General features: G+C 41.0%; 1 protein-coding gene across 1 annotated transcript in view; it reads right to left on the bottom strand.

Moving 5' to 3' along the window:
• DOCK2 (dedicator of cytokinesis 2) overlaps positions 1–27942 on the bottom strand; it is a 406650-nt gene that overhangs the window by 221145 nt on the left and 157563 nt on the right. The window contains exon 27 of the mRNA XM_058545716.1: positions 6738–6833. Coding sequence (XP_058401699.1) covers positions 6738–6833 — 96 coding nt within the window. The remainder of the gene's footprint in view (positions 1–6737; positions 6834–27942) is intronic.

Raw genomic sequence — 27942 nt, 5'->3', positions numbered from 1 at the left:
TCTGAATTTCTGGAGCTGGCATGATGCCAACTGCATTTACTTTTATTTAATCATTCCATAGATTCCTCTGTGAAAACTGGGGTAATTGGGCCCAAAATATATCACCCAGAGGCTTATTTTAACTATCCGAAATAAAAGCTAGATCCCAATTTCAACAAAATTACCAGATCGTTTCCCTTCCAAGAACTTCTGGCAGTGCTTATGGGATTGTGGGTCCCCGGCCCTGGGGAGGCTGGAGGCAGGGGGCAGTGGTCTCTAGAGCAGTCAGCAGCAGGATGCACTGCCCTGGAGGGTGCCCTGAGACACCACGCTCTCCTGCACAAACAACCTGGAAATTTTTCCTCACTCTGCCCTGAGACCTGTGGGACAACACAGCGTACACACGCTCTGTCATCTGAAACCCCTGGGTGCACGTCCTGCCTTGCTACTAGCTGCGTGACTTTGGCCATGATGCTTTCATCCTCTGATGCTCAGTCAGCCTATTCTCCTGAACAATGGGATACCATGATAATTACCTGTGAGGACTCAAAGACCTGATCATCACATGGTAGAGATTCGTGGTCAAAGTTTCTTTTGTATATTTTAACATCTCTGAAGATTACAATCAATGCAATAATAAACCACTGTGCCACTGTTTAATTGGTAGCATGTTCTCTTTCTTATGGACCCGTAAAATCATGGTGCATCTTACATTTGATAAAATTTGACATGTAGTATGTAGAAACCATTCCATGGTAAAATGTAAGCTCTCAGATGATTGGTTTTTCCATTACTTTTCTGCTCTTATACCACAGCCTTCTTAGCGGAACCAACATATGAACCAAGAATATGTGGAAGAGAATACTGGTTATACAAGAGCTTTTGGACTGGACCAGAAAAACACCAATGATTTCAGTCAACACATAAGATTTGCAAGTATCCTGCATACATCACTGTTCTCCAATATTATGCTTTTGACAGACATCACTAATCAATTCAGCACTGCTTCCCACTGAGCCAAGATGTAACCTCTGAATCCTTCTCAATGCAGTACTACAGGCAGCCAGAGCTGGCACATGAAGCGAAATGTATTTTCTGTCCCTGACTCAGGAGCTTGGGAGATAAGGAAAGATGGAAGGCCTTGGACAAATCAGGAAGCTTAAATTTATGAAAAAGATCTTGAAAATGATGGAGTTTATCGCACAGAAGAAATGAAGGTCTGGAGAGGAGAAACTGGCATAGATACACAAAGTCTCTGCAGAAGGAGCGTGGAGACTTTCTCCTGTTCTCTCTCTTCCAAAATGTCCTTTCTACCAGCCTGTGCTGCCTTTCTCAGCATCAGAGTCAAACTCCTTGGTGACTTAAGTAAACAAACATGTATCGGACAGATCAGACTCTGGCAAAGAGAGGAAGAGAGGGCAGCAGTCATGTAAAAGATATCTGCTTTTTGTTTTTGTAAAATTTCCTTTTGCTCATTTGTCACCATCAACACTTCATTGTTCAGGCAGGCAATCTACAGAAAAAATCAAGAATGCTTATTTCCAGCAAACGATAATTAAAGTGCACTGTGTGCAAGAAGTGATCCATCCTAGCCCCATGGTTCCCGTAATTGTAATAGCTAACACCTTTTATCACAATGTTCCTACTCCTACAAATAAGAAAAAAAAAGTCATTATTTAATCTCACATAATGATGGGAGAGCAGCCAGCCACCCCATACTTGATGGAGGCCTTCTTGGGATTTCAGAAGTAGTACCAGACATGTCTGGTGTGTGCTGCAAATATTGATTGTTCAATATTCCCAGGCAATGGAAACTAACCAAGAAAAGTCATGTCTGGAAAATTAAAAGTGATGGTTGGAATGGGGATCTCTCCTCCTTGTCAAATTTCAATCTGAAATTAAATTGGGGCCTTTAGCGCTGAGACAGGGACCCCTGACCTCTAAGTAATTACTTTCCACAATACCATTTTCTTTAATTTGGAGGAGATAATTCTATTGTAAGAATTGCTGGAGAGGCACATTTTATGAAAATGAAGCCATAGCTTAAGAAGAGCCCGTTTATTTCTCCCTTCTAGTTGGGCCCCATTCCTGCTCCTGAGGTGGGCTTGCTGCATGCCGCCAGTACTCCCCACTCACCACTCTCATCGTCGTCAGTACACCAGCAAACTCAAGAGTCATTGAGACGAATGACACAGCTTGCAACTTAGAACCTCTGCAAGGCTCCTGGAATCAGCCCAGTGGCTGGGGAAGTCTGAATAGGTAATTCCTCACCCTGCTCCCACACTCCCTGAGATGCGGGTTCCCGATATTTAGAAAAAGCATTTGTTGAAGAAGAAAAAGCAACCTAAACTGAGGGAAAAGCATATATAAAAACACGAAGGTATGGGGGCCGGCCCAGTGGCGCAAGCGGTTAAGTGAGCGCCCTCCGCTGCGGTGGCCCAGGGCTCGCCAATTTGGATCCTGGGTGCACACTGACGCACTGCTTGGCAAGCCATGCTGTGGTGGCATCCCATATAAAGTGAAGGAAGATGGGCATGGATGTTAGCCCAGGGCCAGTCTTCCTCAGCAAAAAAAGAGGAGGATTGGCAGACGTTAGCACAGGGCTGATCTCCTCACAAAAAAAAAAAAAAATATGAAGGTATGATATAGCACAGCATTTTCCAGGAGCACTTCACTCATTCATTAGCTCAACAAACATTTATTGAGTACCCACAGTATGCCAAGCATCCTGCTGGGTGTTAAGGATAAGAGAATGAGTAAAATGTGGTCCCTGCTCTCAGGGGGTTCTACAGAATGTAGGGGCGTGGAGCACAAAAACAGAAAATCACCTTGCAACGGACTAAGGACAACGAGCCTGATGACTGAGAGTGTGCAGGGGCTGGGAGGGCAAATGAGGGAGCCAGGTGGGGAGGGACTGAGGCCAGATGTGCTTACACAGCAAGACTTAGTGGGTATTAGAAGTGGCAGGCAGGTGAGTGAGAGGAAGGGAGTCAGCACCATCGACGGAGACAGTGAACGCAGGGAGAGTGTGGAGTGGGCTCCGGTGGGCTGCTGATGAGCGGGGTTTGGGATACAGTGAGTTTGAGGTACTCGAGAGACGTCTCGTGGAGGAGGTCATGGTTTCCTTGAGGGCACAGACCACGCCTAACTCACTTCTGCGCTGAGAATAGAAGTTATCACAAAATACTGAATAAATAAATAAATGAATATTATGTACAAGAAACATGTGTGCAAATGCTTCTCATGCATTATTTCATTTAATTATCACAGCAACTCTATGAGGAAGGTCTATTATCACCCCATTTTACAGATAGGTCTAAGCCACAAAGTCTCATGGTTTAGGAGAGGAGCTATGAAGGCAAGTTCACAGACAAAAATGACTCAAAAAAAGAGGCAGAGCACATGGAAAGATGCTCAACATCATTAGTCGTCAGGGAAATGCAAACGAAAGCCACAATGAGATACCACTAGAATTTTTATAAATCCACTAGAATCGTTATAATCCAAAAGACTGACAGTATTAAGTGTTGGTGAGGATGTAGATAAACCAGAACCCTCATAACATTGCTGGTGGGGATGTAAAATAGTACAGCCACTATGGGAAACAGTTTGGCAGTTTCTTATAAACTTAGACATACACTTCCTGTAGGCTCTAGCAATTTCACTCCAAGAGAAATTAAAATATATTCACACAAAATCTGTGTGTGAATTTTCATAGCAGCATTACTCATAATAGCCAAAAGTTGGAAACAATTCAAATAGCTGTCAACTAGAGAATGGATAAGCAAAATGTGGTATATTGATACAATTTAATACTATTCAGCAATAAAAAGGAGTTAAGTACTGATATATCCTAAAATATGGATGAACCTCAAAAACATTATGGTAAGAAAAGAAGCCAGACACAAAAGACCTCAAACTGTGTGATTTCACTTACATGAAACTTCCAGAAAGGGTAAATCTACAGAGACAGAAAGCAGATTAGTGGTTGCTTAGGGCTGGGGGTGGAGGGGTTAGGGATGAGATGGAAAGTGATTGCAAATAGAACTTTGGGGAGTGAAGGAGGTGTTCTAGATTGAATCGTGGTGATAGTTGCACAACTGTATAAATTTACTAAAACTCAACAAACAATACTTACAAAGGTTAGATTTTAAAGTATGGAAATTATACTTAATAAACTGTTTAAAAAAACAAAAAGGAAGCGAGAGCAGTGTGATTTAGAAGAGGAGGGAGGTCCCAACCAGGTTGGTGAGATTCAGGGCAGCTTCATAAGGAGCGCATTTGTGCCGGACCTTGAAGACTAGGTAGGATTTCAACAGATTGAGAAGCACAAAAAGGAATTCCAGACAAAGAAAGCAGCATGACAGTGAGAAAGTGCTGGGCACATTTGGTCAATATTCAAATATCCATTTTGGTTGGATATTTGGATGAAGAAAAGTAGTGAAGAGGCTGAAAAATTTCGCTGTGGCCAAATCACAGAAGCTGAGAATGGTCAGGCTAACGCAATTATGACTTAATTTGGTAGACAGTGGGGAGCAACTGAACGTTCTAGAGTAGGAGAGTGTCCTGGCAAAGATTAACAGGGCAGCAGTGAGGAGTGTGTGTTGGAAGGGTGAGCAACCAGGCAGAGCATCAAATAAAAAGCTCAGAGAATTGGCTGTAGTGATTGAGGGCCAAACTGTGCTCACCTGCCTATGTCGATAATGCAAAGGGACAGAGAGAGGCATTGTACCAGATAGAAAGGAAAACAATAACAGACATCAGTTATTGGCTACTTTCTATGATCCAGGCACTGTTTTAAAGAATCACTGTTCTAAAGGCAAGACAGAGACTTGAGAGCCTGTTATATACAGAATGAGCCAAATGGACTGAAGATCATCCTTAGGCATAGCCCCAAAGAGAAGGAATAAAGATTAGGAAAGTCATAAAATGCTCATTTGAGGCATGTTATAGGAACCACAGATATAGAAGTTTGTCACTGAATAAGAAATGGTGATACTTCTAAGGTGGAAGGATGGTAAGTGAGACAAACGGCAGAGACCAATTTACATGGCTCTCTGTCCCAGGAAGGCAGGAGTAGCTGGCACTGTTGGCTCTCTCTATGATGTCAACACTCCCTTAAGTGTACACAATATACATTAAGTCAACACGTGTTTACATGGGTAGACAGAACCAAAGAGGTATAAGGAAGATTGTTACACTCGGCTGCTTCTAGAGACCAAATTCTTGCCCAGCTACTGTTAGAATAACACTCAGCACCTTACGTTTTGCATCCATGAAGCAGAACTACAGTGTATCGGCAATTAACATCCCCATGCCTGGCTCACGCTGTACCAGTTTGAAGCAGAGACTCCCAAACTGGCTTTCTGAAAGCTGAATCCAGCTTTTGAGGATCACAGAGTGTTTATAAATATTTTTTAAAATTAGCAGCCAACACTTAAGTATCAGGAAATTGCACTTAAATTATGGGGATTTTCAGCTTCTCTTGAGAAGTTGGGAGTTTTGGCAACTATATGGCCCAAACCCACATGGTGTCAATCAGAGCTGAGGAGCTCCTGTCCTCTTTAAATGCTACAGCCTCTGCCTGCTACTCTTCATTCATTCACTCATTCACTCAACAAGTATTTTTTCAAGCACCCATTATATGCCAGGCATGGGTATAGGGCCTGGAGATACAAATAAACAAAACAGGCAAAAATCCTTACATTCCTGGAGCTCATATTCTCAGAAGGAGAGCCAGACAATAAACAAATAAATAGAGGGACCTCTATTTCCAGTGGTGATAAGTACTAAGAAACAGAAGAAGTCAGGGGTGGAGATTGAAAGAGGATGGAGAGGTGCCAGTTGTGGTACTCAGGGCAGTTAGGCAGGGAAGCCTCTCTGCTTAGGTGATACCTGAGCCAGGATCTGAGTAACACGAGGGACAAGCCCTCAGACCAGAGAGAGAGAGAGGCCAGGCAGAGGGAGTAGCAGATGGAATCGTGTTGTATGTGTGGGGGGAACACGTAAAGGAATGAGCGAGGGGCAGAGGGCATTTCAGGCCCCAGCAATGGTTCGGATTTTATTCTGAGTGAGATAGGAAACCACTGGTGAGCTTGAGGAGAGGAGTGTCATGGTTGGACACACTGATTTATGTTGGTGACTGGCCCCTGTAAGCACTAGAATTTTGGGCCCTTGGCTGAAAGCAAGAGGGGCAAGGGTTAAAGGGTTAGAGATGGGCTCTGTGTCTGGAGAGGGAAAATAATCAGACTAGGGGGCAGGAATCTCCTGATCTTTAGAAGATAGTGTTTGTGCAGAAGTATTCTTTGAGAACTAACTCAAAACATAGCAATGACTTTCAATTAACTGACATCTTTGGGCAGAGTTAACACACAAAAAGCCACTTAGAAAACCAAGCTCACAGGACCCTGAAAGTGGGCACTGCTGGACTCTAGGCCAGAAGAAAATGTTCCTGGGGGACGTGAATGTGGAGTTCCCGGCCCACTTACAAAAGGCTTCTCTCACTCCTCCATCTTTACTGGTGACATTCCATCCTACGGGTACACTCAACTTGGTAGACAAGTCCTGTCTTGTTTCATTTCAGCAACTTGAATTAACTCTCACATTCTCCAAATTCAAATAGAAAAAATCTGATGCTTGCATTCCAAAATAAAGCAACGATCGGCGCTGGGTGTTTGACATGATCTGGTGATCCAGAAAATCCATTCCTTGACCCTAAACAGTCTGAAACACTTGACAAAAGGAAGAGATCTACTCACAATTAGAATGTGATCTCGCCCCATCGTGATGACCGTCCGGTTCACCGTGCGAAGCAGCTGGACCATGATTTCTTGGATGTGGTGGTAGGTGAAGGCCTGTAACATAGTCAGAGACATCCGGGTAACAACCGGGACATTGTATCTGTGCACCTTTTCCAAAAGACATACCATAGCGGTCAGACATGATGATCACCAAGACCACCAGCACCATCGTCATCATCATCATAGTCATTGTCATCATATCTCCATCACCATCACCATCTAGCACTGGGCTCCAGGAGTTTCACTAACCACCTTAAATATAAGTTAGTGATTAAGAGCTTAAGCTTTGGAATCAGAAACTTTTGATTTAGAATACTAACTCTGTCAGGAATTATTGTGCTACATTGGCTAAGTTACTTAATTTCTCTGAACCTTGGTTTCTTCATCTGCGCAACAGTCGGGACCTAACCTGGAATAAGGAGAGAGTTTAATGCAGGAACTTGGTTATACAGGTGATGAAGAAGCTGAGACACCTAACAAGGTAACCTAGAGATTAGCAACAGCAGGAAGCCACTATCACCCCTAGGCTGGAGGGACGATAAAGGAGACGGTGTTTCTGAAGCCCAGAACTGGGGTTATGTGATGGAAACTATAACCATGGGGGTGCTTGTGCAGTAGAAGCTGCATTATCCACGTTGCAGGGAAATCCATGGTGAGCCAGGTTGTAACATTTACAGGGTTCTGCCCACTTTAAACACAAGTCATGGAACCTTGGGTATGACTTGCTGACGCTTTTCGAGCATTTGCTGTGGTAGGCAGCGGTTTCACGCATAGTCACCTACATTCTCAGATCCTTTTACCGGCATAACCTTAAGGCCCAGAGTTTCATCCACGCATACCTGGGAGGGTGGCCGTGGACAAGTGGAAAGACCCTGGGATTTTAAATTCAGCAGATCTGGGTATCAGTGCCAACTCTGCACTTGGCAGCTGTGTGACCTCACTTATCACTTAACCTCTCTGAGCCTCAATTTCCTCATCTATAAAATGTGAAAGCTTCCTTCACCAATCTTTTCAGGTTGATGTGAACATAAAAGTGACACATGCAATTCTGGAAAAATACATGTGCCTAATTCCACTGTAGGAGATTCTGAGGGTCTGAGATAGAGCCTGGGCATCAGCAGTTTCTGAATTTTATGTGGGTTATTCTGGTGGCTGAGAATCATGACACAACACACAGTGAAGCTCTGAAGATGGAGGCTGGAGTTTGGCAACAGCCTGTGTGTCTCCAGGACCTAGCTAGAGCCTGACATAAAGTGCTAAATAAATGGTGGCTGAAAAAGCGGACGATCACTCACGCTCATTCACGAGCACCTATTAACCTTTGCTGCTTTCAACTTAACTGTGGTTTGTCTCTTAATGTAACCAATGAAAGGAAAATAGATCTGTAGTTGGGGAGGGCAAGAAAAAGAGTAAAGATATGCTTATTAAAAACTGTCCTCCCCTCCCACCGTGCTTTCAATGACTACTGGCACCCAAAGATGAATAACCTAGAGCTTGCTCGCTTTCTCTGCCCCAGACTCACTTCTTTTGCACTTTGGCTAACCCCCAATTCTCCAACTGTGTGGGGCTCACCAGCACACCTCTGCCACCAGAGCTTCCATCAGAGCACATATTTTATGGAAACAAGTTCTCATGCCTCATCAAGCCCAGCCAGACCTCAGTCTCTTGCAAGATTTGAGCTCCCCCACCATCCAGCCCTTTCCCTGTATCTGGCATTTTCCTCCTGATCCTCAGGGGTGGGGAAGAGAACATCTCCCTTTACTTCTTGGCTGCACGTGAACTTCTCGCCTGATTTTCCTCTCCTTTATTGCTTCAAGCCTTTTTACTGACTTATAATCTCCTATTTCTTGCATTATGTGAATGTGATGCTCATGGTAATAACAACAATAGCTAACATATTTTGAGTGCTTACTGAAAGCCTGGCACCCTGCTAAATACTTTTCCTCATCTCACTGCAAGGTGGGCAATATTATAGATCTTCATTGTTCGGATGAGGAAACTGAGGCCCAGAGAGGTTAAGTAACTTGTCCAGGGTCACCTCGCTAGAAAGTCAGGGGAAAAGGATTCAAACTCAGCAGTCTGGCTCCAAAGCCTGCTCCTTGCCCAAACTCACCCAGGCAGACTGGAACATGAACACAGATCTCTGGTTGCTACTTTGAGGCCTCATCAGCCTCTTTCCACCTGTCAAGATGGACAGACCCGGCCCTCAAATGGGCCAACTTCTAAGGGCCTTCAGTGACTTCTGATCTTTTCTTTCCCTTTTAGAAAATTTTCCGTGCTCTGTATTCATTACTCCCTTATCTTCTCTGCATTCCTTTGAGATTTCATCAACCTAAGCCCACTGCAAATGCATATAATGGTTTCCATTTGATGTTATTTCTTCCCCAGCATTACATCTCTTCCTTTATCAATAGAGATAATAAAAACCCTTTTCTCTTGACCTCCTGCCCCCTGCTCCTTTTAATAGCCATTTCTTCTTTGTCCAAAGAGCAGCAATTAGACTGCTCAGGAAGTTTGGTATTTAAAAGTGGAGAACTGTCAAATTCAATTCATTTCACTCTGAAAGCTCCCAATATGGGAGGTTGTGTAGCAGAGAGTTTTGGGATCAGACAGACTTGAGTTTGAATCTCAATTTTGCTAATTTGAGCTGGGTGACCTTGGTCAAATTACTTTTCCTCTCCAAATTTCAGTTTCTTTATTTATAAAAGGAGGCAAACAATAGAAACCTCAACATCCTGGTTTGAGGAATAAATAAGGTAATGCAGGCAAAGCCCTCATACGAAGAGTTGGCGCATAGTGAGCCCTCAGTCAGTGACGGCTGCAACTCATATTCCCCTTGGTCTGCATGGGCATCCTGGCCGGGCGTGCAGATTCCCAGCACGTAGCAGAAAGTGCAGTACAAGGCAATGCATAATCTAAACTCTGGATGATATCGAAATGTCACCCCAAGAATGTAGAGCATATATGCAAATGGAAAACTTTCAAGATGATAAACCTCTGCTAAGCAGTAAAAATGCAGCCACAAATCACCCACTGTTAATTGTTCCAGCACCAGGCAAGTGGAGGGGGCCTCTAGGAAAATGTCTTCTGGGCTCGATCTAAATGGTGGCTTGTAATTGAAATGACAAAGTCAGTCTTCCCATTACGGCCCTGGCAAAGAAATTAATCCATCCAGCCTAAACACACCGCAAATCGTAGTGATTTTTTTTAATTTTAATAATTATAGGCTGTGACATCTAGAAGGAACTTGGAGTTCTTTCTTGAAATGAAATCTCACGCATAGGTCCAATATATAACGTAGTAGAAGGAGAGCTGTGGCTGGGGGCCTGCCTTGTCTTCTTGGCTCAGCCCAGGCCCTATGCTAGCCCCAGGACTTTGTAGAGTACAGTTTAAAACTACTCATCTCCCACCGTATTTCCAGAATAATGATAGAGCATACCCTATATGAGAGGATTTTAAGTAATAATACACAGACACAGCATTTCATAACATTGAATTAAATTCTATGAACGGTGTCCCCTTTTTTAATTTTTCTGTCAACCCTCTGACAACACCAAGTAGAAAAGTCTCCCTTTGGTGCTAATATATCTTTAACACCTCTCTGGTTCATGCAAAACTCCTTTTTTAACAAAGAGGGAAGTCCTCAAGTTAAAGCAGACAGTACACAACAGCATCTTGTTAGAACTTAATAACCTTGTTTCATTTTTATTGTGTTTATTTTTAAAGATATGTATATGGTAACTGTTCAGGAAAAAGATCCAAAACTTGGAAATAGAGCAAAATAAGAACTGCGTGATTTTTTAATAGAGCATTTCTGATAAGCCTAACTTGGGAGGTGGGGGGGGGGGTCCTCTTACTCTCTCGGGAACCTAACTTTGTTTAATTAACTATCCACAACTGATTAGAAACCAGAAGTATTATAGCCCCGTAAAGTTAGAGGTTAACTTGTAGAAAAATGACAAAGCGTGATGTTTGTTTGCTGGTTTGCTGAAGGTTATAGTTCTATTGATCTGTAGAAAGTTGGTCATATCTAAGGACAATTTTATATAAGCAACTCTTCTCCCACCAAAAATCAAGAATCCTAAATACTTTTGAATCAGCTCTTTTGTTACTCAGCTTTTTCCCTAGTTTATTAAATAAAACTTTGACACATGCTCACTATCTGATTGCATAAGATGATATTTTTAACCATTTGAGAATTCTACTTTTACATAAGTGATGCTGACTACTTAATGGCGGTGATATAAAATTTTGTTTATTTTTATCCAAGTTACCACTGTATATACTATAAAAACATTCTCCAAGGTTCATTTAAAAAACAAAACAACAACAACAACAAAAATAGCAGTCCCTCATGTTCCCCTCGCCAGAGGAACTTCTTTTAGCTGATATAATTGTTATTTTGGTATTCATGACCATGTTACCAATAATATGCTTGCATTACTCCTTGTTTAAACACTTTTTTTTCACTTTCTGGTATTATCTATTAACTCTCTACCATAAAAGACAAGGGTTGTCTCTCCTTCCTCCCCCTGCTCCATTAGACACCTGCATCCTTCCCATTTCTCCTTCTTCCCATACAGTTGTAATTTTGGTTTCATCAATATGTAATGTTTAAAATATTTTGACTATGTAAATGCCATTCTCGTCTAAGTTGTAAATTATGATGAATTCCCATTTCTTATACAACTTTTCATTCCCCAAAAGGAGAAAAGCAATCTGGGAAAAAATCAGTAATTCTTTTTAGTTCTTTAAATGTTTGTTTTTTATTCTTTTTCCGGATTCGTGATTGCCTCTTCTCCTATTTTTCAAAATTCTCTCTGCCTGTTTTTTGAAGTTTGCTTTGCCTTGCAGAGTCTCTCTTTCCTCCAAGTCACTTCTCTTCTGTTTGCGTTTTGCACTCTCTTTCATGTAAGGGTTTCTCCTAGTTCTCTGTAACTGTGATGGCATGTTCACATCTCAGTGTGGGTGACTTGAAGGCTGGTTGCCAACTCTGAGCATGTGAGCAGAGCTTGTGGTCTTGGAGCTTCACTGCGGGGTGGTCTGGTTGGCGCAGTTAGTTGGACAGGCTCAAGTATCAACATATACAAGTCTTTCTTCTTGGGCTGGTCTGATTCCACGGACAAGAATTCTCTGATCTCTTGTCTGAAGGGTTAAGGCCTGACTGCCAGCATTCCAGGAGCTGAGGAGGAGGAAAATGCTGGAGGCTCCAGCTTGCAGGATGCATATGCTGACTGCAATCTTGTTTTGAGTATGGTATCACTGCCTTCAATTGTGCCTGGTGTATCCTATACCAGATGCCCTTTGTTTCATCACCTTTATAGAACAAACCCCCAGGGACCCAGCTGCACAGAGTCAGGCTGCCTCTTAAACAGATTTGCAACTGATCCTCCTTATCAGAGCTCCTCTCCTGCACCCCCACCTCCACGGGCACCTGGTACCACCATTTCCTGAAACTTAGGGGGAATCTTTGCATTAGATTAGATGAGTTTTCAGCTTTCCCCACTGTTGGCTTATTAATCACTCTCCCTGGGTCTGCTAAATCATTTACTACTTTTCCATATCACGTCTACCGTCCTTTTCAAAGACTCCCTTTACTTTTTTTCAACAGGTTTTCAAGAAGGAGCAAAACATGTGACTATCTTTCATCTATCATCTACATAGGGATTTCTACCCTAAACTTTCATGTTTAAATGTGAGTTAATTTAACTAGAAACATTAAAAGTACATATGCTATTCTTATGCAAATGTCCGAGGTTTTGAAAAGAGTTCTAGTGCAACCTCTACTTTTACAGAAAGAAAAACTTCAGCTTTGAGAAGAGGGTTTGCACACAGTCATGTGACCAGTGACATGAGACAAGTAACGTCATCAGAGCTAGAATGAGAAACCAGTTCTGCTGAGCAACGCCTGGCCCACTGCTTCTCCACTCCAGTGTGGGCAGCTTTGGTCCTGGTGTTCATGCCAAGGACGGTCCCACTCATCCACCTGCTTTGTCTTTATGCTTTTTCAGTACTAAGATGAAGATCACAAGGTCACAGCTACAGAGTTAAATCCAAAGACTTTTTTTTTTTTAACAAAAGAGAAATAATATATATTCTGACCACGAAAACAGCTGCAATCTATGGCCACTATTTTTGTCTGCTCTGTGTTCCTATATGAGAGGTCTTTCAACCTCTTATCTGGAAGGCACCACAAACACTCACCTAAAAAGAAAATATCCTAACTTTCAAAAGATAGTAACAGCAGAGTCATCCTCTCTTTCTTTGGCCCCTCGAGGTAATGGGGTTTTCCCATAAGTTTTAGGTTTAGCCTTGTCTTCTTTCCTCCTGTTTGAAATGCTTTCTGTCCTGAAAGACTTGACAGCTCATTGTGTGAGGCAAGCGACAGAGGTAGCCAGGGACGCAGAGAAGCGAGAGTCAGGGGTCAGTGGACTCAGGCAGGGGGCTTTGCTGTACCCCATCATCTCTGCTTCTCTTACCCACTGAGTGACCCCCATTTCCCAGGTAGGACTTGGGCAATGCCTTCTTGTGGTCACGAGTGTCTCTGCACCGTGGATTAGCCTTCTCTAGAAGGGGAGGTTTGAGTTGGTGGCAGAAGGATATAATAAAAAGGAAAAGATGTGGGTCTCATTCTGACACTGCTGTTACCTAACAAGTCTTGAGGTCATACCATATGCCAGAAACTGCATACAGACTTGACATCTACAATCTCATTTCATTTTTTTTAAAAACCCCCTTGAAGGCAGAGCGCAGGGGGCTTAGACTACACAGCCCTTTACCACCACACAGTGGCGGCAGGTGGAAATTGCAACCAGAGACTTCCAGGATGAGGAAAATCAAAACCAACACAGGAACCACAATGCAAAAATATATGAAATCACCAGACCAGAAACAAAATGACAAGCACCCAGAAATCAACCCCGAAGACACAGAAATCCATAAACTAAATGACAGAGATTTCAAAATAGCTATCATAAAAACACTCAACGAAATACGAGACAACACAGACAAACAATTCAATGAGATTAGGAGTTTCTTCACAAAAGAGATTGAAATCATAAAGAAAAACCTATCAGGGCTGATGGAGATGAAGAACACAATGGAGGAGATAAAGGAGAATCTGGAATCTTTAAAGAACAGAGCTGACAATATGGAGGAAAGAATTAGTATTTTAGAGGATAGGAATACAGATATACTCCAGATGGAAGAAGAGAGAGAACTAAGACTAAAAAGAAATGAAGAAAGACTCCGAGAAATATCGGACTCTATCAGAAAATGTAACATAAGAATTATAGGTATTCCTGAGGGAGAGGAGAGGGAAAGAGGAACAGAGAGCCTATTCAAGGAAATAATAGCTGAAAATTTCCCAAATCTGGGGAAGGAGCAGGAAATACCAGTAAGCGAAGCCAACAGGACTCCTATATATATTAACAGACAAAGGCCTTCACCACGACACCTAGTGGTAAGACTAGCCAGGGTCAATGACAAAGAAACAATATTAAGGGCAGCTAGACAAAAACAAAAAATAACGTACAAAGGAACTCCCATCAGGCTCTCAGCAGATTTCTCAACAGAAACTTTTCAGGCTAGAAGAGACTGGAATGATATATTCAAAATACTAAAAGACAAAAACTTTCAGCCAAGAATACTCTATCCAGCAAAAATATCCTTCAAATATGATGGAGAAATAGTAACTCTCCCAGATAAACAAAAGCTAAGGGAGTTCATGGCCACGAGACCGCCACTACAAGAAATACTCAAGAAGGCCCTCAGGCCTGAAAACAAGAAGAGAAAGGGAACACAAAGCTTGGAGTAAGGAGAAAAGTAGGTAGACAAAATCAGAGAAATAGTAGATCTTTACCGGAATAGGTTAGCAACCACTTAAATACTAAACTCAAAGATCAAAGGAAGAAACTCACCAAAAATAAATTTAACCTCATCACTGTAAACACACAGCCACAACACAAGATAGAATAAGGTATAACAAGAGCAACTTAGAAGGGGAAGAGGAAAGTGACTGAATTGACTTAGTATAAGGAAATAGGAGGCTATCAGATAATGGACTATCTCATACAGAAGATTTTTCGCCCAAACCTCAAGGTAACCACTAAACAAATAATCAAATTAAAACCACATATGATAAACAAAGAGAAAACTAGGAGAATCATAAGACAGAACAACCAAACTGAATTGGCAGTCCAAAACAAATGGGACAAGAAACAAAGGAAATGCAAAAGAACCAGAAAATAAGTGACAAAACAGCAACATTCAACCCTCATATTTCAATAATTACCCTAAATGTAAATGGATTGAACTCTCCAATCAAAAGATACAGAGTGGCAGGATGGATTAAAAAGCAAGACCCAACAATATGCTGCCTTCAGGAAACACATCTTAGCACTAAAGACAAGCACAGGCTCAGAGTGAAAGGATGGAAGACAATACTCCAAGCTAATGGCAAACAAAAGAAAGCAGGTGTTGCCATACTCATATCAGACAAAGTAGACTTCAAGATAAAACAGGTTAAGAAAGACAAAGAAGGGAAACATATAATGATAAAAGGGACACTCCATCAAGAAGACATATCACTTATAAATATATATGCACCCAACATAGGAGCACCAATGTACATAAAACAACTATTAACAAACCTAAAAGGAGAAATCAACAACAACACAATAATAGTAGGGGATCTTAACACCCCACTTACAGCAATGGATAGATCATCCAGACAAAAAGTTAATAAAGAAATATTAGACTTAAATGAAAAACTGGACGAGATGGACCTAGTAGACATATACAGAGCACTCCACCCAAAAACAGCTGACTACACATTCTTCTCAAGCGCGCATGGAACATTCTCTAGGATAGACCATATGTTGGGAAACAAAGCAAGCCTCAATAAATTTAAGAAGATTGAAATCATAACAAGCATCTTTTCAGACCATAAGGCTATGAAACTGGAAATGAACCAGGAAAAAAAAACTGGGAAAATGACAAAAATGTGGAGATTAAACAACATGCTACTGAACAACCAATGGATCATTGATGAAATTAAAGGAGAAATCAAAAACTATCTGGAAACAAACGAAAATGATAACATGCCATATCAAACCATATGGGACGCAGCAAAAGCGGTCCTGAGAGGGAAACTCATAGCGATACAAGCCCACCTTAACAAACAAGAAAAAGCCCTAATAGGCAACCTTAAATTACACCTAACAGAACTAGAAAAAGAAGAACAAACAAAGCCCAAAGCCAGCAGAAGGAGAGAAATAATAAAAATCAGAGCAGAAATAAATGATATTGAGACCAAAAAAACAGTAGAAAGGATTAATGAAACAAAGAGTTGGTTCTTCGAGAAGATAAACAAAATAGACAAACCCTTAGCCAGGCTAACTAAGAAAAAAAGAGAAAAGGTTCAAGTAAATAAAATTAGAAATGAAAGAGGAGAAATTACAACGGATACCATGGAAATACAGAGGATTATAAGAGAATACTATGAGAAATTATATGCCAACAAATTGGACAATCTAGAAGAAATGGATAATAAATTCTTAGACTTATACAACCTCCCAAAATTGAACCAAGAAGAAATGGAGAATCTGAATAGACCAATCACAAGTAAAGAGATTGAAATAGTAATCAAAAACCTCCCAAAAAATAAAAGTCCAGGACCAGATGGCTTCTCCAGTGAATTTTACCAAACATTCAAAGAAGATTTAATACCCATCCTCCTCAAACTATTCCAAAAAATAGAGGAAGATGGAACACTTCCTGAATCATTCTATGAGGCCAACATCACCCTGATACCGAAACCAGACAAAGACAATACAAAGAAAGAAAATTACAGGCCAATATCGCTGATGAACATTGATGCAAAAATCCTCAACAAAATATTGGCAAACCGAATACAACAATATATTAAAAAGATCATACACCATGATCAAGTGGGATTTATACCAGAGACGCAGGGATGGTTCAACATCCGCAAATCAATCAACGTGATACATCACATCAACAAAACAAAGAATAAAAACCACATGATCGTCTCAATAGACGCAGAGAAGGCATTTGACAAGATACAACATCCATTTATGATAAAAACTCTCAATAAAATGGGAATAGAAGGAAAGTACCTCAACATAATAAAGGCCATATATGACAAACCCACAGCTAACATCATACTCAATGGGGAAAGACTGAAAGCCATTCCTCTGAGAACAGGAACAAGGCAGGGCTGCCCACTCTCACCACTCCTGTTCAACATAGTACTGGAGGTTTTGGCCAGAGCAATTAGGCAAGAAAAAGGAATAAAAGGAATCCAAATAGGTAACGAAGAAGTGAAACTCTCACTATTTGCAGATGACATGATTGTATATATAGAAAACCCTAAAGAATCTGTTGGAAAACTGTTAGAAACAATCAACAACTACAGCAAAGTTGCAGGGTACAAAATCAATCTACAAAAATCAGTTGCATTTCTATATGCTAATAATGAACTAACAGAAAGAGAGCTCAAAAAGATAATACCATTTACAATTGCATCAAAAAGAATAAAATACCTAGGAATAAATCTTACCAAGGAGGTGAAGGACCTATACAATGAGAACTACAAGACATTATTGAGGGAAATCTACGATGACATAAAGAAATGGAAAGATATCCCATGCACGTGGATTGGAAGAATAAACATAGTTAAAATGTCTATATTACCTAAAGCAATCTACAGATTCAATGCAATCCCAATCAGAATCCCAATGACATTCTTCACAGAAATAGAAAAAAGAATACTAAAATTTATATGGGGCAACAAAAGACCCCGAATAGCTAAAGAAATCCTAAAGAAAAAGAACAAAGCAGGAGGCATCACAATTCCTGACTTCAAAACATACTACAAAGCAATAGTAATCAAAACAGCATGGTACTGGTACAAAAACAGACACACAGATCAATGGAACAGAATTGAAAGCCCAGAAATAAAACCACACATATACGGACAGCTAATTTTCGACAAAGGTGCTAAGGACATGCAATGGAGAAAGGAAAGTCTCTTCAATAAATGGTGTTGGGAAAACTGGACATCCACATGCAAAAGAATGAAAGTGGACCATGTGCTATCGCCATTCACAAAAATTAACTCAAAATGGATCAAAGACCTGAAGGTGAGACCTGAAACTATAAAACTCATAGAAGAAAATATAGGCAACACACTATTTGACATTGGGTTTAAAGGAATCTTTTCGGATGACATGCCTACCCAGACTAGGGAAACTAAAGAAAAAATAAACAAGTGGGACTTTATCAGACTAAAGAGCTTTTATAAGACAAATGAAATCAGAATCAAGATGAACAAACAACCAACCAGCTGGGAGAGAATATTTGCAAAACATACATCTGACAAGGGGTTGATCTCCATAATATATAAAGAACTCACACAATTGAACAACAAAAAAACAAACAACCCGATCAAAAAATGGGCAGAGGAAATGAACAGACACTTCTCCAAGGAAGATATACAGATGGCCAATAGGCACATGAAAAGATGCTCAACATCACTAATCATCAGGGAAATGCAAATCAAAACAACACTAAGATACCACCTCACGCCCGTTAGAATGGCTATAATCACCAAGACAAAAAACAACAAATGTTGGAGAGGATGTGGAGAAACAGGAACCCTCATACACAGCTGGTGGGAATGCAAATTGGTGCAGCCTCTATGGAAAACGGTATGGAGATTCCTCAAAGAATTAAAAATAGAGATGCCCTATGACCCAGCCATCCCACTACTGGGAATCTATCCAACGCACCTGAAATCAACAATCCAAAGAGGCTTATGCACCCCTATGTTCATTGCAGCATTATTCACCATAGCCAAGAAGTGGAAGCAACCTAAATGTCCCTCGACTGACGATTGGATTAAGAAAATGTGGTATATATATACAATGGAATACTACTTAGCCATAAAAAAAGACAAAATCGTCCCATTTGCAACAACATGGATGAGCCTGGAGCGTATTATGTTAAGTGAAATAAGCCAGAAAGAGAAAGACAAACACTGTATGATCTCACTCATATGTGGAATATAAACCAACACATGGACAGAGAAAACTGGACTGTGGTTACCCGGGAAGTGGGGGTGGGGGGTGGGCACAAGGGGTGAAGGGAGTCATATATGGGGTGATGGACAAACAAAAATGTACAACCCAAAATTTCACAATGTTGGAAACCATTAAAATATCAATTAAAAAAAAAAAAAAAAAAAAAAAACCCTTGAAGCCCCAGATGTGAAACATGAGGATCAGAGAGGTTTAGTAACTGCCCAGAAATTATCCACTCATAGGTGGCCAAGCCCGAACCCAAGCCCAATTCTGTCTAATTCTGTGCTCTTTCCATGATACAAAGTGTGGTGCTAGTGCTGGGGGGTTCGAAGGGGGACAAGCACTAGGCCCTCCACAACGTCTCTGGCAACGTTCTTCAGCATTATGAAAAGACAGAGTCTCTCCTTGCACAGAGATTATGGAGCTACCATTAACTTGTTCCTTCCTTGTGTTAACCAATCTTACCTCTCGGAGCATCAGTTTCTTCATCTGCATTATACCGGGCGTAATGGCACCCTCAGTATCAGAATTCTTTTGAGAATCAGTAGCTGGTTTTAATACTGATAGAGAATATATTTTGAGATTCTGATACATGTTACATACCCTTCTAAGTATTGTGCATACATTAACTTAAGGAATCCTGCAAGCGCCTATGAAATGAAGGAAACATTTCTATTATCCCAGATTTACATATGAGGAAACTGAGGCTCTGGCTGTGGTCACACACCATGTAAGTGCTGATCCAAGTTCCAACCCAAGCCTGTGTGGCTCCAGAGTCCAGGCTTATAACAGCACTGCCTCCATCTTTTAGGATCATAGAAATAAATGGATTCGGCAGCACTTTGTACATGATACATCATTCTGCAAATTTGTCCAAAGTAAACAATAAGACAAACATTTGTGTGCACAGCTGTTTATAACATATTGTATTGTTTATAATATCCAAATGTAGCAAGCAAGATAAATGTCCTAAATCAGGGATCCTATTATATAAATGAAGGCTTACCCATACAGTGAAGTAGGAGAAAGTAGATATGTCTTGATCTGGAAAGATATCCTCAATACATTCAGTAAAAAGAGACTACAGAGCACCATGTAAAATATAAGCCCACTTATGTTTCTGAAAAATATTTTTCTATGTCCAAAAAGTCTGGAAAAATGTATGGCAAACCATTTACAATGGTATCCCTGAGCAGGGGGAAGAGGGAGAGATGTGAGGTTAAAGGGATAATTTTACTTGCTACGACTGTTGGACATTTTCACAATAATCATGTATGATAATAAAGAGAATAGAACTATTTCCCAATCGGAACAAAATGAAAGTCAGTCTACATCCCCAAGGAATCATATTCACAGGGGACTGAGTGGATACACCAGGGACTGTGGAGCACTGCTGGAGCCCGGTGTTTAGGGGTGAGGTCGCTTCCCTCCCTGAGAGCTCCCACCCCATGCTGGGGCGGCCACGGGACCTTGGTGCTCACGCGCTGGAGTGCTGTTGCCAATGTTACTGAACTGACAGAAGAGCATACAAAGTAGCATGGGTTAACACTTAAAAGGCACAACCATGAAATATTTTATTCCATTTTTCAAATGCTTTTAACATCCATTTCCTGGCAGGTGAAAAATATCTACTTAAAGCAACCAGGAAAAAATATAACAAAACCAACGCCTCCAACAACAAAACAAATCCTGTTGCGCTTAGAGAGAAATGCTGCTTTTATTCAAATCCTGTAAGTTGCTTTGTGGGGGCTTTTATTAAAATGCACTGGAACTCCAACCTGCAGCCTAGAGCAGAAAAAATTAAACCTCCCAAGGTCTGTGAGTCTAACATCTTAATGCTGATGAATGGAGACTGGTTAGCGCCACTTATGAAGAGGTACCTCGGAGATGCTCTACTTTTATGCTTTGTTCTTCAAAATAGGAGGAGTCTGGGGACTGTATAAAGAGAAATGGATAAACACACCTAACATGTGTTGAATTCTCCCTATGTGCCAGGCAATGGGCTGTGTGCTTTGTACTTATTGTCTCTGCCTTGACAAAAACCCTGGGGATAAGTATTACCATACTTTAAGATGTAAAATAAGATCCATTCTAACTATTATTACCATTTAATATTTATTGAGCACTTACACGTCAGATAGTATAATAAGTGCTTTATATGAACATCTCATTTAATTCACAGAATAATCTTATCAATCTAATATACTGGTTCTCCTCATGTTACAAATGAGGAAATTCAGAGGTTTATCTAATTTGTCCAAAGTCAAAGAACTGTGGGTGATGGAGCTGGATTTGAATCCATGTCTTCTTGGTTGCAAGGCTCATGCTATTTATAGCAATTTGGTATTGTTTATAATATCCAAATGTAATAGCAAGATAAATATCCAAATGGCCCTACAGCAATGGGGTCCACTCTAGAAATGGGGGTCTGTGAACTGTTGTAATATTTCAAAAAAATTAACACAAATTGTATACTCACTCATCCTCAGTATTACCACATGGGCTAATTACAACATCAAGATTCCTTGTTTGAATAAGAACAAGATAAACTCCAGGCAGGCACCCTGTTTAACTCTGCTGGTCAGAAAATTCAAAATGGTGCTTATATATTATTACTTTTTTAAATGAGAAAATAAAGTACCTAAGGTTTAATACATGCTGGTTGCTTGGGAGACAATATATTTTAAAACATGCATCCATGGGCATATGATAAGAAATGGTGGTGAAAACCTTTGCTACTATTTACCCAGAAAGCCATTCAAATACGGCTTCCATCCCTCCATGCCCCAACTGCCCAATGAGCTTCCCCCTTCCCTCCATTTCCGCCCTCCTCTCTCTCTCCCCCTCCACTGGCAGTCTAGCGTTTCTCCTCTGTTTCCTTTTGCTTTATAACCCTGCCTTATTATCAGCCGTCATCCCCAATCCCAGGATGGCTTCTACAACAGGCAGAGAAGGTGCCTGCAGGGATCAGCGTGATTTTCCCCCACCCCAAATGATTTCCCAAATATACCTCCAACTATTTGTTGGTACTTTAAGTTCCATAGATAGAATGTCATTCATTGACTTAAGGCTAATTCTCTCCTGTTAAAATGCAGCCCTGAATGAGACCATTAAAATATTAGACTACAAGCTCCTCTGAGGTAAAAGTCATAACATATCCACTCCCTGACCGCCTTTCACTATTGAACACACAGATTGTGAACCATCTGTGAGTTCCGTGAGGATAGGGATTAGATCTGTGTCATTATTTTAGGTTCAACACCTAGCACAAATACGGGACGCACAATAAGTAATCACCATATTTTTATTAAGGGGATGTAGATTTCATTTAATTAATTAATTAGAAAAGCCAGTATGAGGTGTCAGATAATTTTTGTAGAGAGTAAGGAGAGATTCTTAGATGAGGGGATGGAATCAGAATAGATAGCCTGAAAGCTTCTTGGCATGGACTTCCCCAACTGTACTGGCAACACAGCTTGACCCCACACAAATGACCAAGGGGCTCTTAGACAGGGGGAGAGAAGAATCAAAAAACATACATAATTTTCTACCCTCCTTCCCACGGTGAAAATACCCCTAATCATCTGGCCATCCTCCAGAGAAAGAACATAGATATCAGACAGCTCATTCAGTTGTGATTGATCTAGTTTCCTCAGCAGGGTCTCCAAAACCCTACTATCCTCGTTTTTTTTTAATGGACTCTTTCTCCATAGATCCCTTCCAAATCAGGCAGACATAAAACTAAGTTCAGAGACGGTTCTCATGAAACATCCCAGTATCCTGTGCCTCAGCCAGAATTCATAGCCCACTCTCACTGACAAGTCAGCTTAGAGATAGATTACATGAGAAATTTTAGAAAAGTTACCACCAACAGGAGGCTTTAAAATCTTACCCTTGAACCTCTTTTCCTTTGCTGGGAAAGGATGGAGGAAGTACGCCAATCTTAAATGCAAAAGAATTGGCCAGAAAAGAGCAATAAATTTGAGGAATGAATGTCTATCCCCTGATCTACGTGTGTGGTTACACAGACATCAATGTTGTCTTTTCGGTTCAGATTGGGTACGATTAAAACTCTCCCCAGAAACTCATCTCTATAAAGAACAAGCAACAGAGAATCTGTGCCCCTCTCCATGGTGCTGATAAAATCACTGCATCCAGAACAAGGGTGTTTCTCTACATCTTGAGAAGTATGGAGTCTTCCGTCTCTCTCTCTCTCTCAATTCTGACCCCCACAGTGTATGTATGTGTCCCTGCTTTAATGTTGATAAAGCATTTGTGATTTTTTCCACTGTTACCTAGTTGTAAGGATGATTTCAACATATTTTTAAAGTTCTGTCACATGTCTAGTACTTACTATCATCTCCACTAAACTCTTTTTGGAAAATTTAGGTTGTGTGCTCCCTCCTCCCCTACTGTCTCTCTCTGACCAACCTACATATCTACAGTAAGTTTGGAAGAAGGAGAGCTAATTTAGTTTTCTGATTTATTCCAAGTTTTCTAATTTATCTTGTGGCTTTTCTGGATGAAAAGAATATGGCCACCTTATTTCCCAGTCTCCATCATATACTCAGTGCCCTCACTTTCAATCCATGGCTCTGATTCTTCCCTGACTAGCTGCAAACAGGAAAGCATATCTTCCAAATGCTCAGCCCCTTTATATTCTCAGCCAGTGAGAACCCAACCTGGTTGGTTAGTACAACCAATTCACCTTGAACCAAACCCATGTGTCTGCTCTTAGAAGTACATTAACAGCATGTAGCATGTAGAAGTAGTCTTCTGTTCCCAGTGTTCCTAACTCTGGGGTGAATTTAGAGCCTTGGGAAGCTACCTGAACATCAGGTTGCTGCTCCTCCCCCTACCCTACCAAAAACAAGATGGCCAAGATAGCATTCATTATAATTCAATATCTCCAGAAGCATTCTTTGAGCATCTACTTCAGTAGTTCATAACCATGGCTGCATTTTAGAATAACCTAGGGACTAAATCTCTGTGGCTAAGGCCCAGGCATTGTTACTTTTTGAAAGCTCTCCACAGAATTCTGACATGCAGCCAGGGTTGAGCACCACTGACTCACTAGGTACCATGTTCTGTCCCGAGTGCTGGGGATTCAGGGACAGAGAAAGCCCAGTCCCTGCTTTTAGGAGGTCATAGTCCACTGGCAATGTGTGACTAGAGAAGAACCACACAGTGAGGAAAGGACCATAACAGTGTTATCACAGACTGCTGAGGAAGCTCAGAAAAGAAACAAATAACCCAATCTAGGGGAATCTGGGAAGATGTCCTGAGGGAGGTACTGTCAGAACTAGCTAGGAGAAATGTGCACCTGATACATACCTTGCTATAGTAAGTAGGGCTTTATAACAAGAGTGCATTTCTCTAATAAGAGTATAATCTAATAACACATAATTACCCCTTATATATTCTTCCTACCAACCTTTTTCCCTCGGTCTACGTCAAGTCTCACCCTGTTCACATTGAGTCTTGGATTCCTATCTGTTCCCTAGAATTCTCACTATAATCTTCCCACAATCATGATGTCTTCATGAAGCAGAGTTCACCACACCTTAGCCTTGGACTGCGGGCAGCTCCTTGAAGGAGTTCAGTCCTTTGGGTCTGGTGAGGTTTTGTTTCTCCTGGGCCCTAACCCTTCCAGTCTTGGTCGACTTGTCCTTCCCACAGAGAGCAACCAGAATGCCTTTAAGAGCAGCTTTTTACCCATGTCTGAGATGCCCTTACCCCCTGGTCACCTGCCAATCTCCTACTCAGCAGTCAAAAAACTCAGCCCAATCATCACCTTTGGAAAGCCTTTTCTGATTCAGTCACTCTAAACTCCCACCTCACCCCAGGCAGGGTTGGTTGGTCTTCTTTTTGAGTTCCCACAAAACCTTATTCACACTTCTTGGAACTAGGAGACCATATCTTTCAATTTTGAATGTCCAAAGTGTAGCATCTGCTTGACACAGAGTAAGCACTAAGTACATGTATAAATATGTGAAATAAATGGGTCAGTAGATGGATGGTTGGTTGGAAAGATGGATGGAAGGATGAATGGATGGGTGAAGGATATTGCCTAAATTTACTTAACATCTTATAAATTCAGAGTTTGATGCAAAATAATAGGTATGCCAAGTTATTTATTCCCCAAAAGTAAAGATGTTGGCAATTTCTTTCCTTCTCTTTCTTACATGCACCATCTCTTTCTCCTCTTCTTTCACCTCTTTCCCTACAACCAAGAGAATGCGGTATTGCAACTTGTCTTCCAGAATAGGTTTCAATCAGATAAATAATTAGTCTTCTGGGGGTATTTTGGAAGATTATAACTACTTCTCTCTAACCTTCCCTGAATCATTTCATTCCTTGTCCCCAGATATGAAAGCATCCCTTTTGTTCCCTAAAGACAGGCTCCCTTCACAGAAAAAAATACTCCACTTGCCACAGAGGTTGCTTTCAAACTCATCAGATTGCTAGGGCCTCTCCACGAGGTTCTTTGAGGCATATCTGCCCTTTGTTACCTACTCACAGTCACAGTGATGCTTGTCAAGCCAGAAAGGGACAAAAAATAACAGCTTTGCCTGCATTTTTACGTTTCTGATCCCTCACAAAAATGTATAGGACAAATTACAATGTCTAACAAAATCAACTATCTCTTTATCACTTCAGATTACACCTCTAAATTATGCAGAGTATTCTTTAAAAACATGCATTTTTATTTTACAAACACTACCAGAAAAAAAAATGACATAATATACCCATAAGTCCAGCCCTCCAACACATCTAACTTCTCATTCTTCTACAACGCCTTCATGTTCTTATGCAGGCAAAATCTCTAAGCAGTGTGCAGACAATTTGTGTTCTGCTTTTTCCAGTTAACATGACAGAAGCATTTTTATTAACATGTTTGATGGCCAAGGGAAGTCTCTGTTTTTACTTAGCCTTTGAGGAGTGTAGGCAAAAGGTTTAGGTTTAGACAGACTGAATTCTAGCTCTGCCGCTAACTTGCTGTGTAGCCTGTGTGAGCCTATGTATTCAAATTTCTGTAAGCCTCAGTTTGCTCATAAGTGGGCATGGGCATGGGCATGATGACGGCTTACTCCCTGGACTATGGTAAAAAGTAATTGACTACTGTATACAAGACGCTTTACATAGTGTTTGACTTACAGCAGGCACTCATTAATGTGTGACTCATGAATAACGTTAATATTTTTAAAACATAGATCTATCGTGAATTAGAATATAAAGTGTTCATGAATAATTAAGATAACACACAAGACTGAATTCAAATAAAGTCAACCTTTGGGATCCACCCCCTGAATGTCGAGAGCTTATATTCATTCACCTGAAGTTAGTGATACTTATGTGGAAAAGCTTGAAAATAACAGACATCCATCAACACTCTTGTATAGATATGTTTGAGTGACCTGCCTCATAGCACACAGACTGTCAGAACCAGAGCTGGAAATAGAATTCACATGTTCTGAAAAGCTGCTGAAAGGCTCTGATCCTAAACATTACCTTCCCTGTTACCATCACCTCAATCACAGAGTATGAAAAGCAGACATCATTAATTAATTCATCAAATACTTTTTGAGGTATTACATTGGGGCAAGAGGGAAGGAAAGAAGAAACATATACTAGGTATCAACCACATGCTCACAGTCATGGTAATCATAACTAACAAAATATTATGGAGAGGTAAGCTGAGGATCAGAGAGGCCACATAACTTCCCCAAGATCACACAGCTAGTTAGTGGTAAAGCGGGATTTGAATCTATGTCTATGTGTCTCCAAAGTTTATAATCTTTCAACAAGAACTTAACTCGATGAAAATCAAGAGATATTTTTTGGCTGCCCAATCTGTGCCAGGTGCTGTGTTAGGATGTGGCAGTGAACAAGACAGAGGCAGTCCTTCCATCAATGGGGCTTATTGTCTAGATGAGATAACAGACAGTTTAAGGGTGAGCAAAGTGGGATGAGTGTCAGGTAAGACGAAGTACCTAAAACGTCTGTAAACTATTCATTCACTGAGGACAAGGAAATGTGAGCCTCTACTATATCCCAGCATTCGTTACACTCTAGGCTAAATATGCTCACACAGGCTGGCCTGGGAATTTGACCACCATTAGTCTTCTGCATTACTTCCATGGGAAAATGCATGCTGAATTCCAAACTGTTGTATAAACAACTTTGGGGGCACACCAATACTCAAAGTTGGTACCTGCTTTTTATGCGATGTGTTAATGCAAAAGCAGCAGATTTACCTTTCTCATTAGGTTCTGCTGAGTATAAAAAATAAAATTATTGTCAGCATGTATTTCTAGAAAGTAGATTAATTGAAGATAGGGGGTATCAATCAAACCACAAAAATTAATTATAGAGTATCTGCCCAGAATTCGGCACTCTGCACAGGCAGTGTAGAAATGCAGGAGAAATATAAGACTGGATCAGCCCTATCCTTGGAGAGTCTGTAAACTAGATCTAGGACACCCATATAAGAGACCCCCAGTAAGTGATAGGCTATATCAAAATTCCAGGGGCTGGGGGGGGGGGGTTGGGGGGGTGGGACACGGGACACGCATCTGTGGAATGGGCTAGGGGGGTCAGAGACAAGGGGAACCAACCCAGGCTTCAAAAGATAGCTAGGATGTGGATATTCAGAGGGAGTTCACAGTGGCAGCAGGAGGAGGGCTAACCACAGAGAAAGGCATAGGACAAGGTGTGCTCTGAAAAATGAAGAGACTGTTGAGGCCAAGGACCAGAGTTGGGGAGTAATAGGAACTAAAGTCCCAGAGGTGGTTCTGAACAAGAGGGCATTTGTCTTAATCACTTTGCACCCGCAATGCCCAGGACGGTGCCTGACAAACGGTAGGTGCTCAGTTAATGTTTAGTGAGCTGTGAGATGGAAAGACATCTCCTTAGTTGAAAAGAGAAATAACCAAAAAAGTGCTAGTCCTGTTTCAACATATGCCAGACAGGCCTAATACGACACGAACAAATGTAAAACTGCACATAATTAAGTGCTACATCCTATGATAAAGCCAAAAGTTGTCAGAATGCAGCAG

The sequence above is a fragment of the Diceros bicornis genome, chromosome 1 (assembly GCF_020826845.1).
Source record: "Diceros bicornis minor isolate mBicDic1 chromosome 1, mDicBic1.mat.cur, whole genome shotgun sequence".
Classification (NCBI taxonomy): Eukaryota; Metazoa; Chordata; class Mammalia; order Perissodactyla; family Rhinocerotidae; genus Diceros; species Diceros bicornis.
The sequence above is the reverse complement of the archived record's forward strand: the minus strand, read 5'-3'. Positions and strand labels throughout refer to the sequence as shown.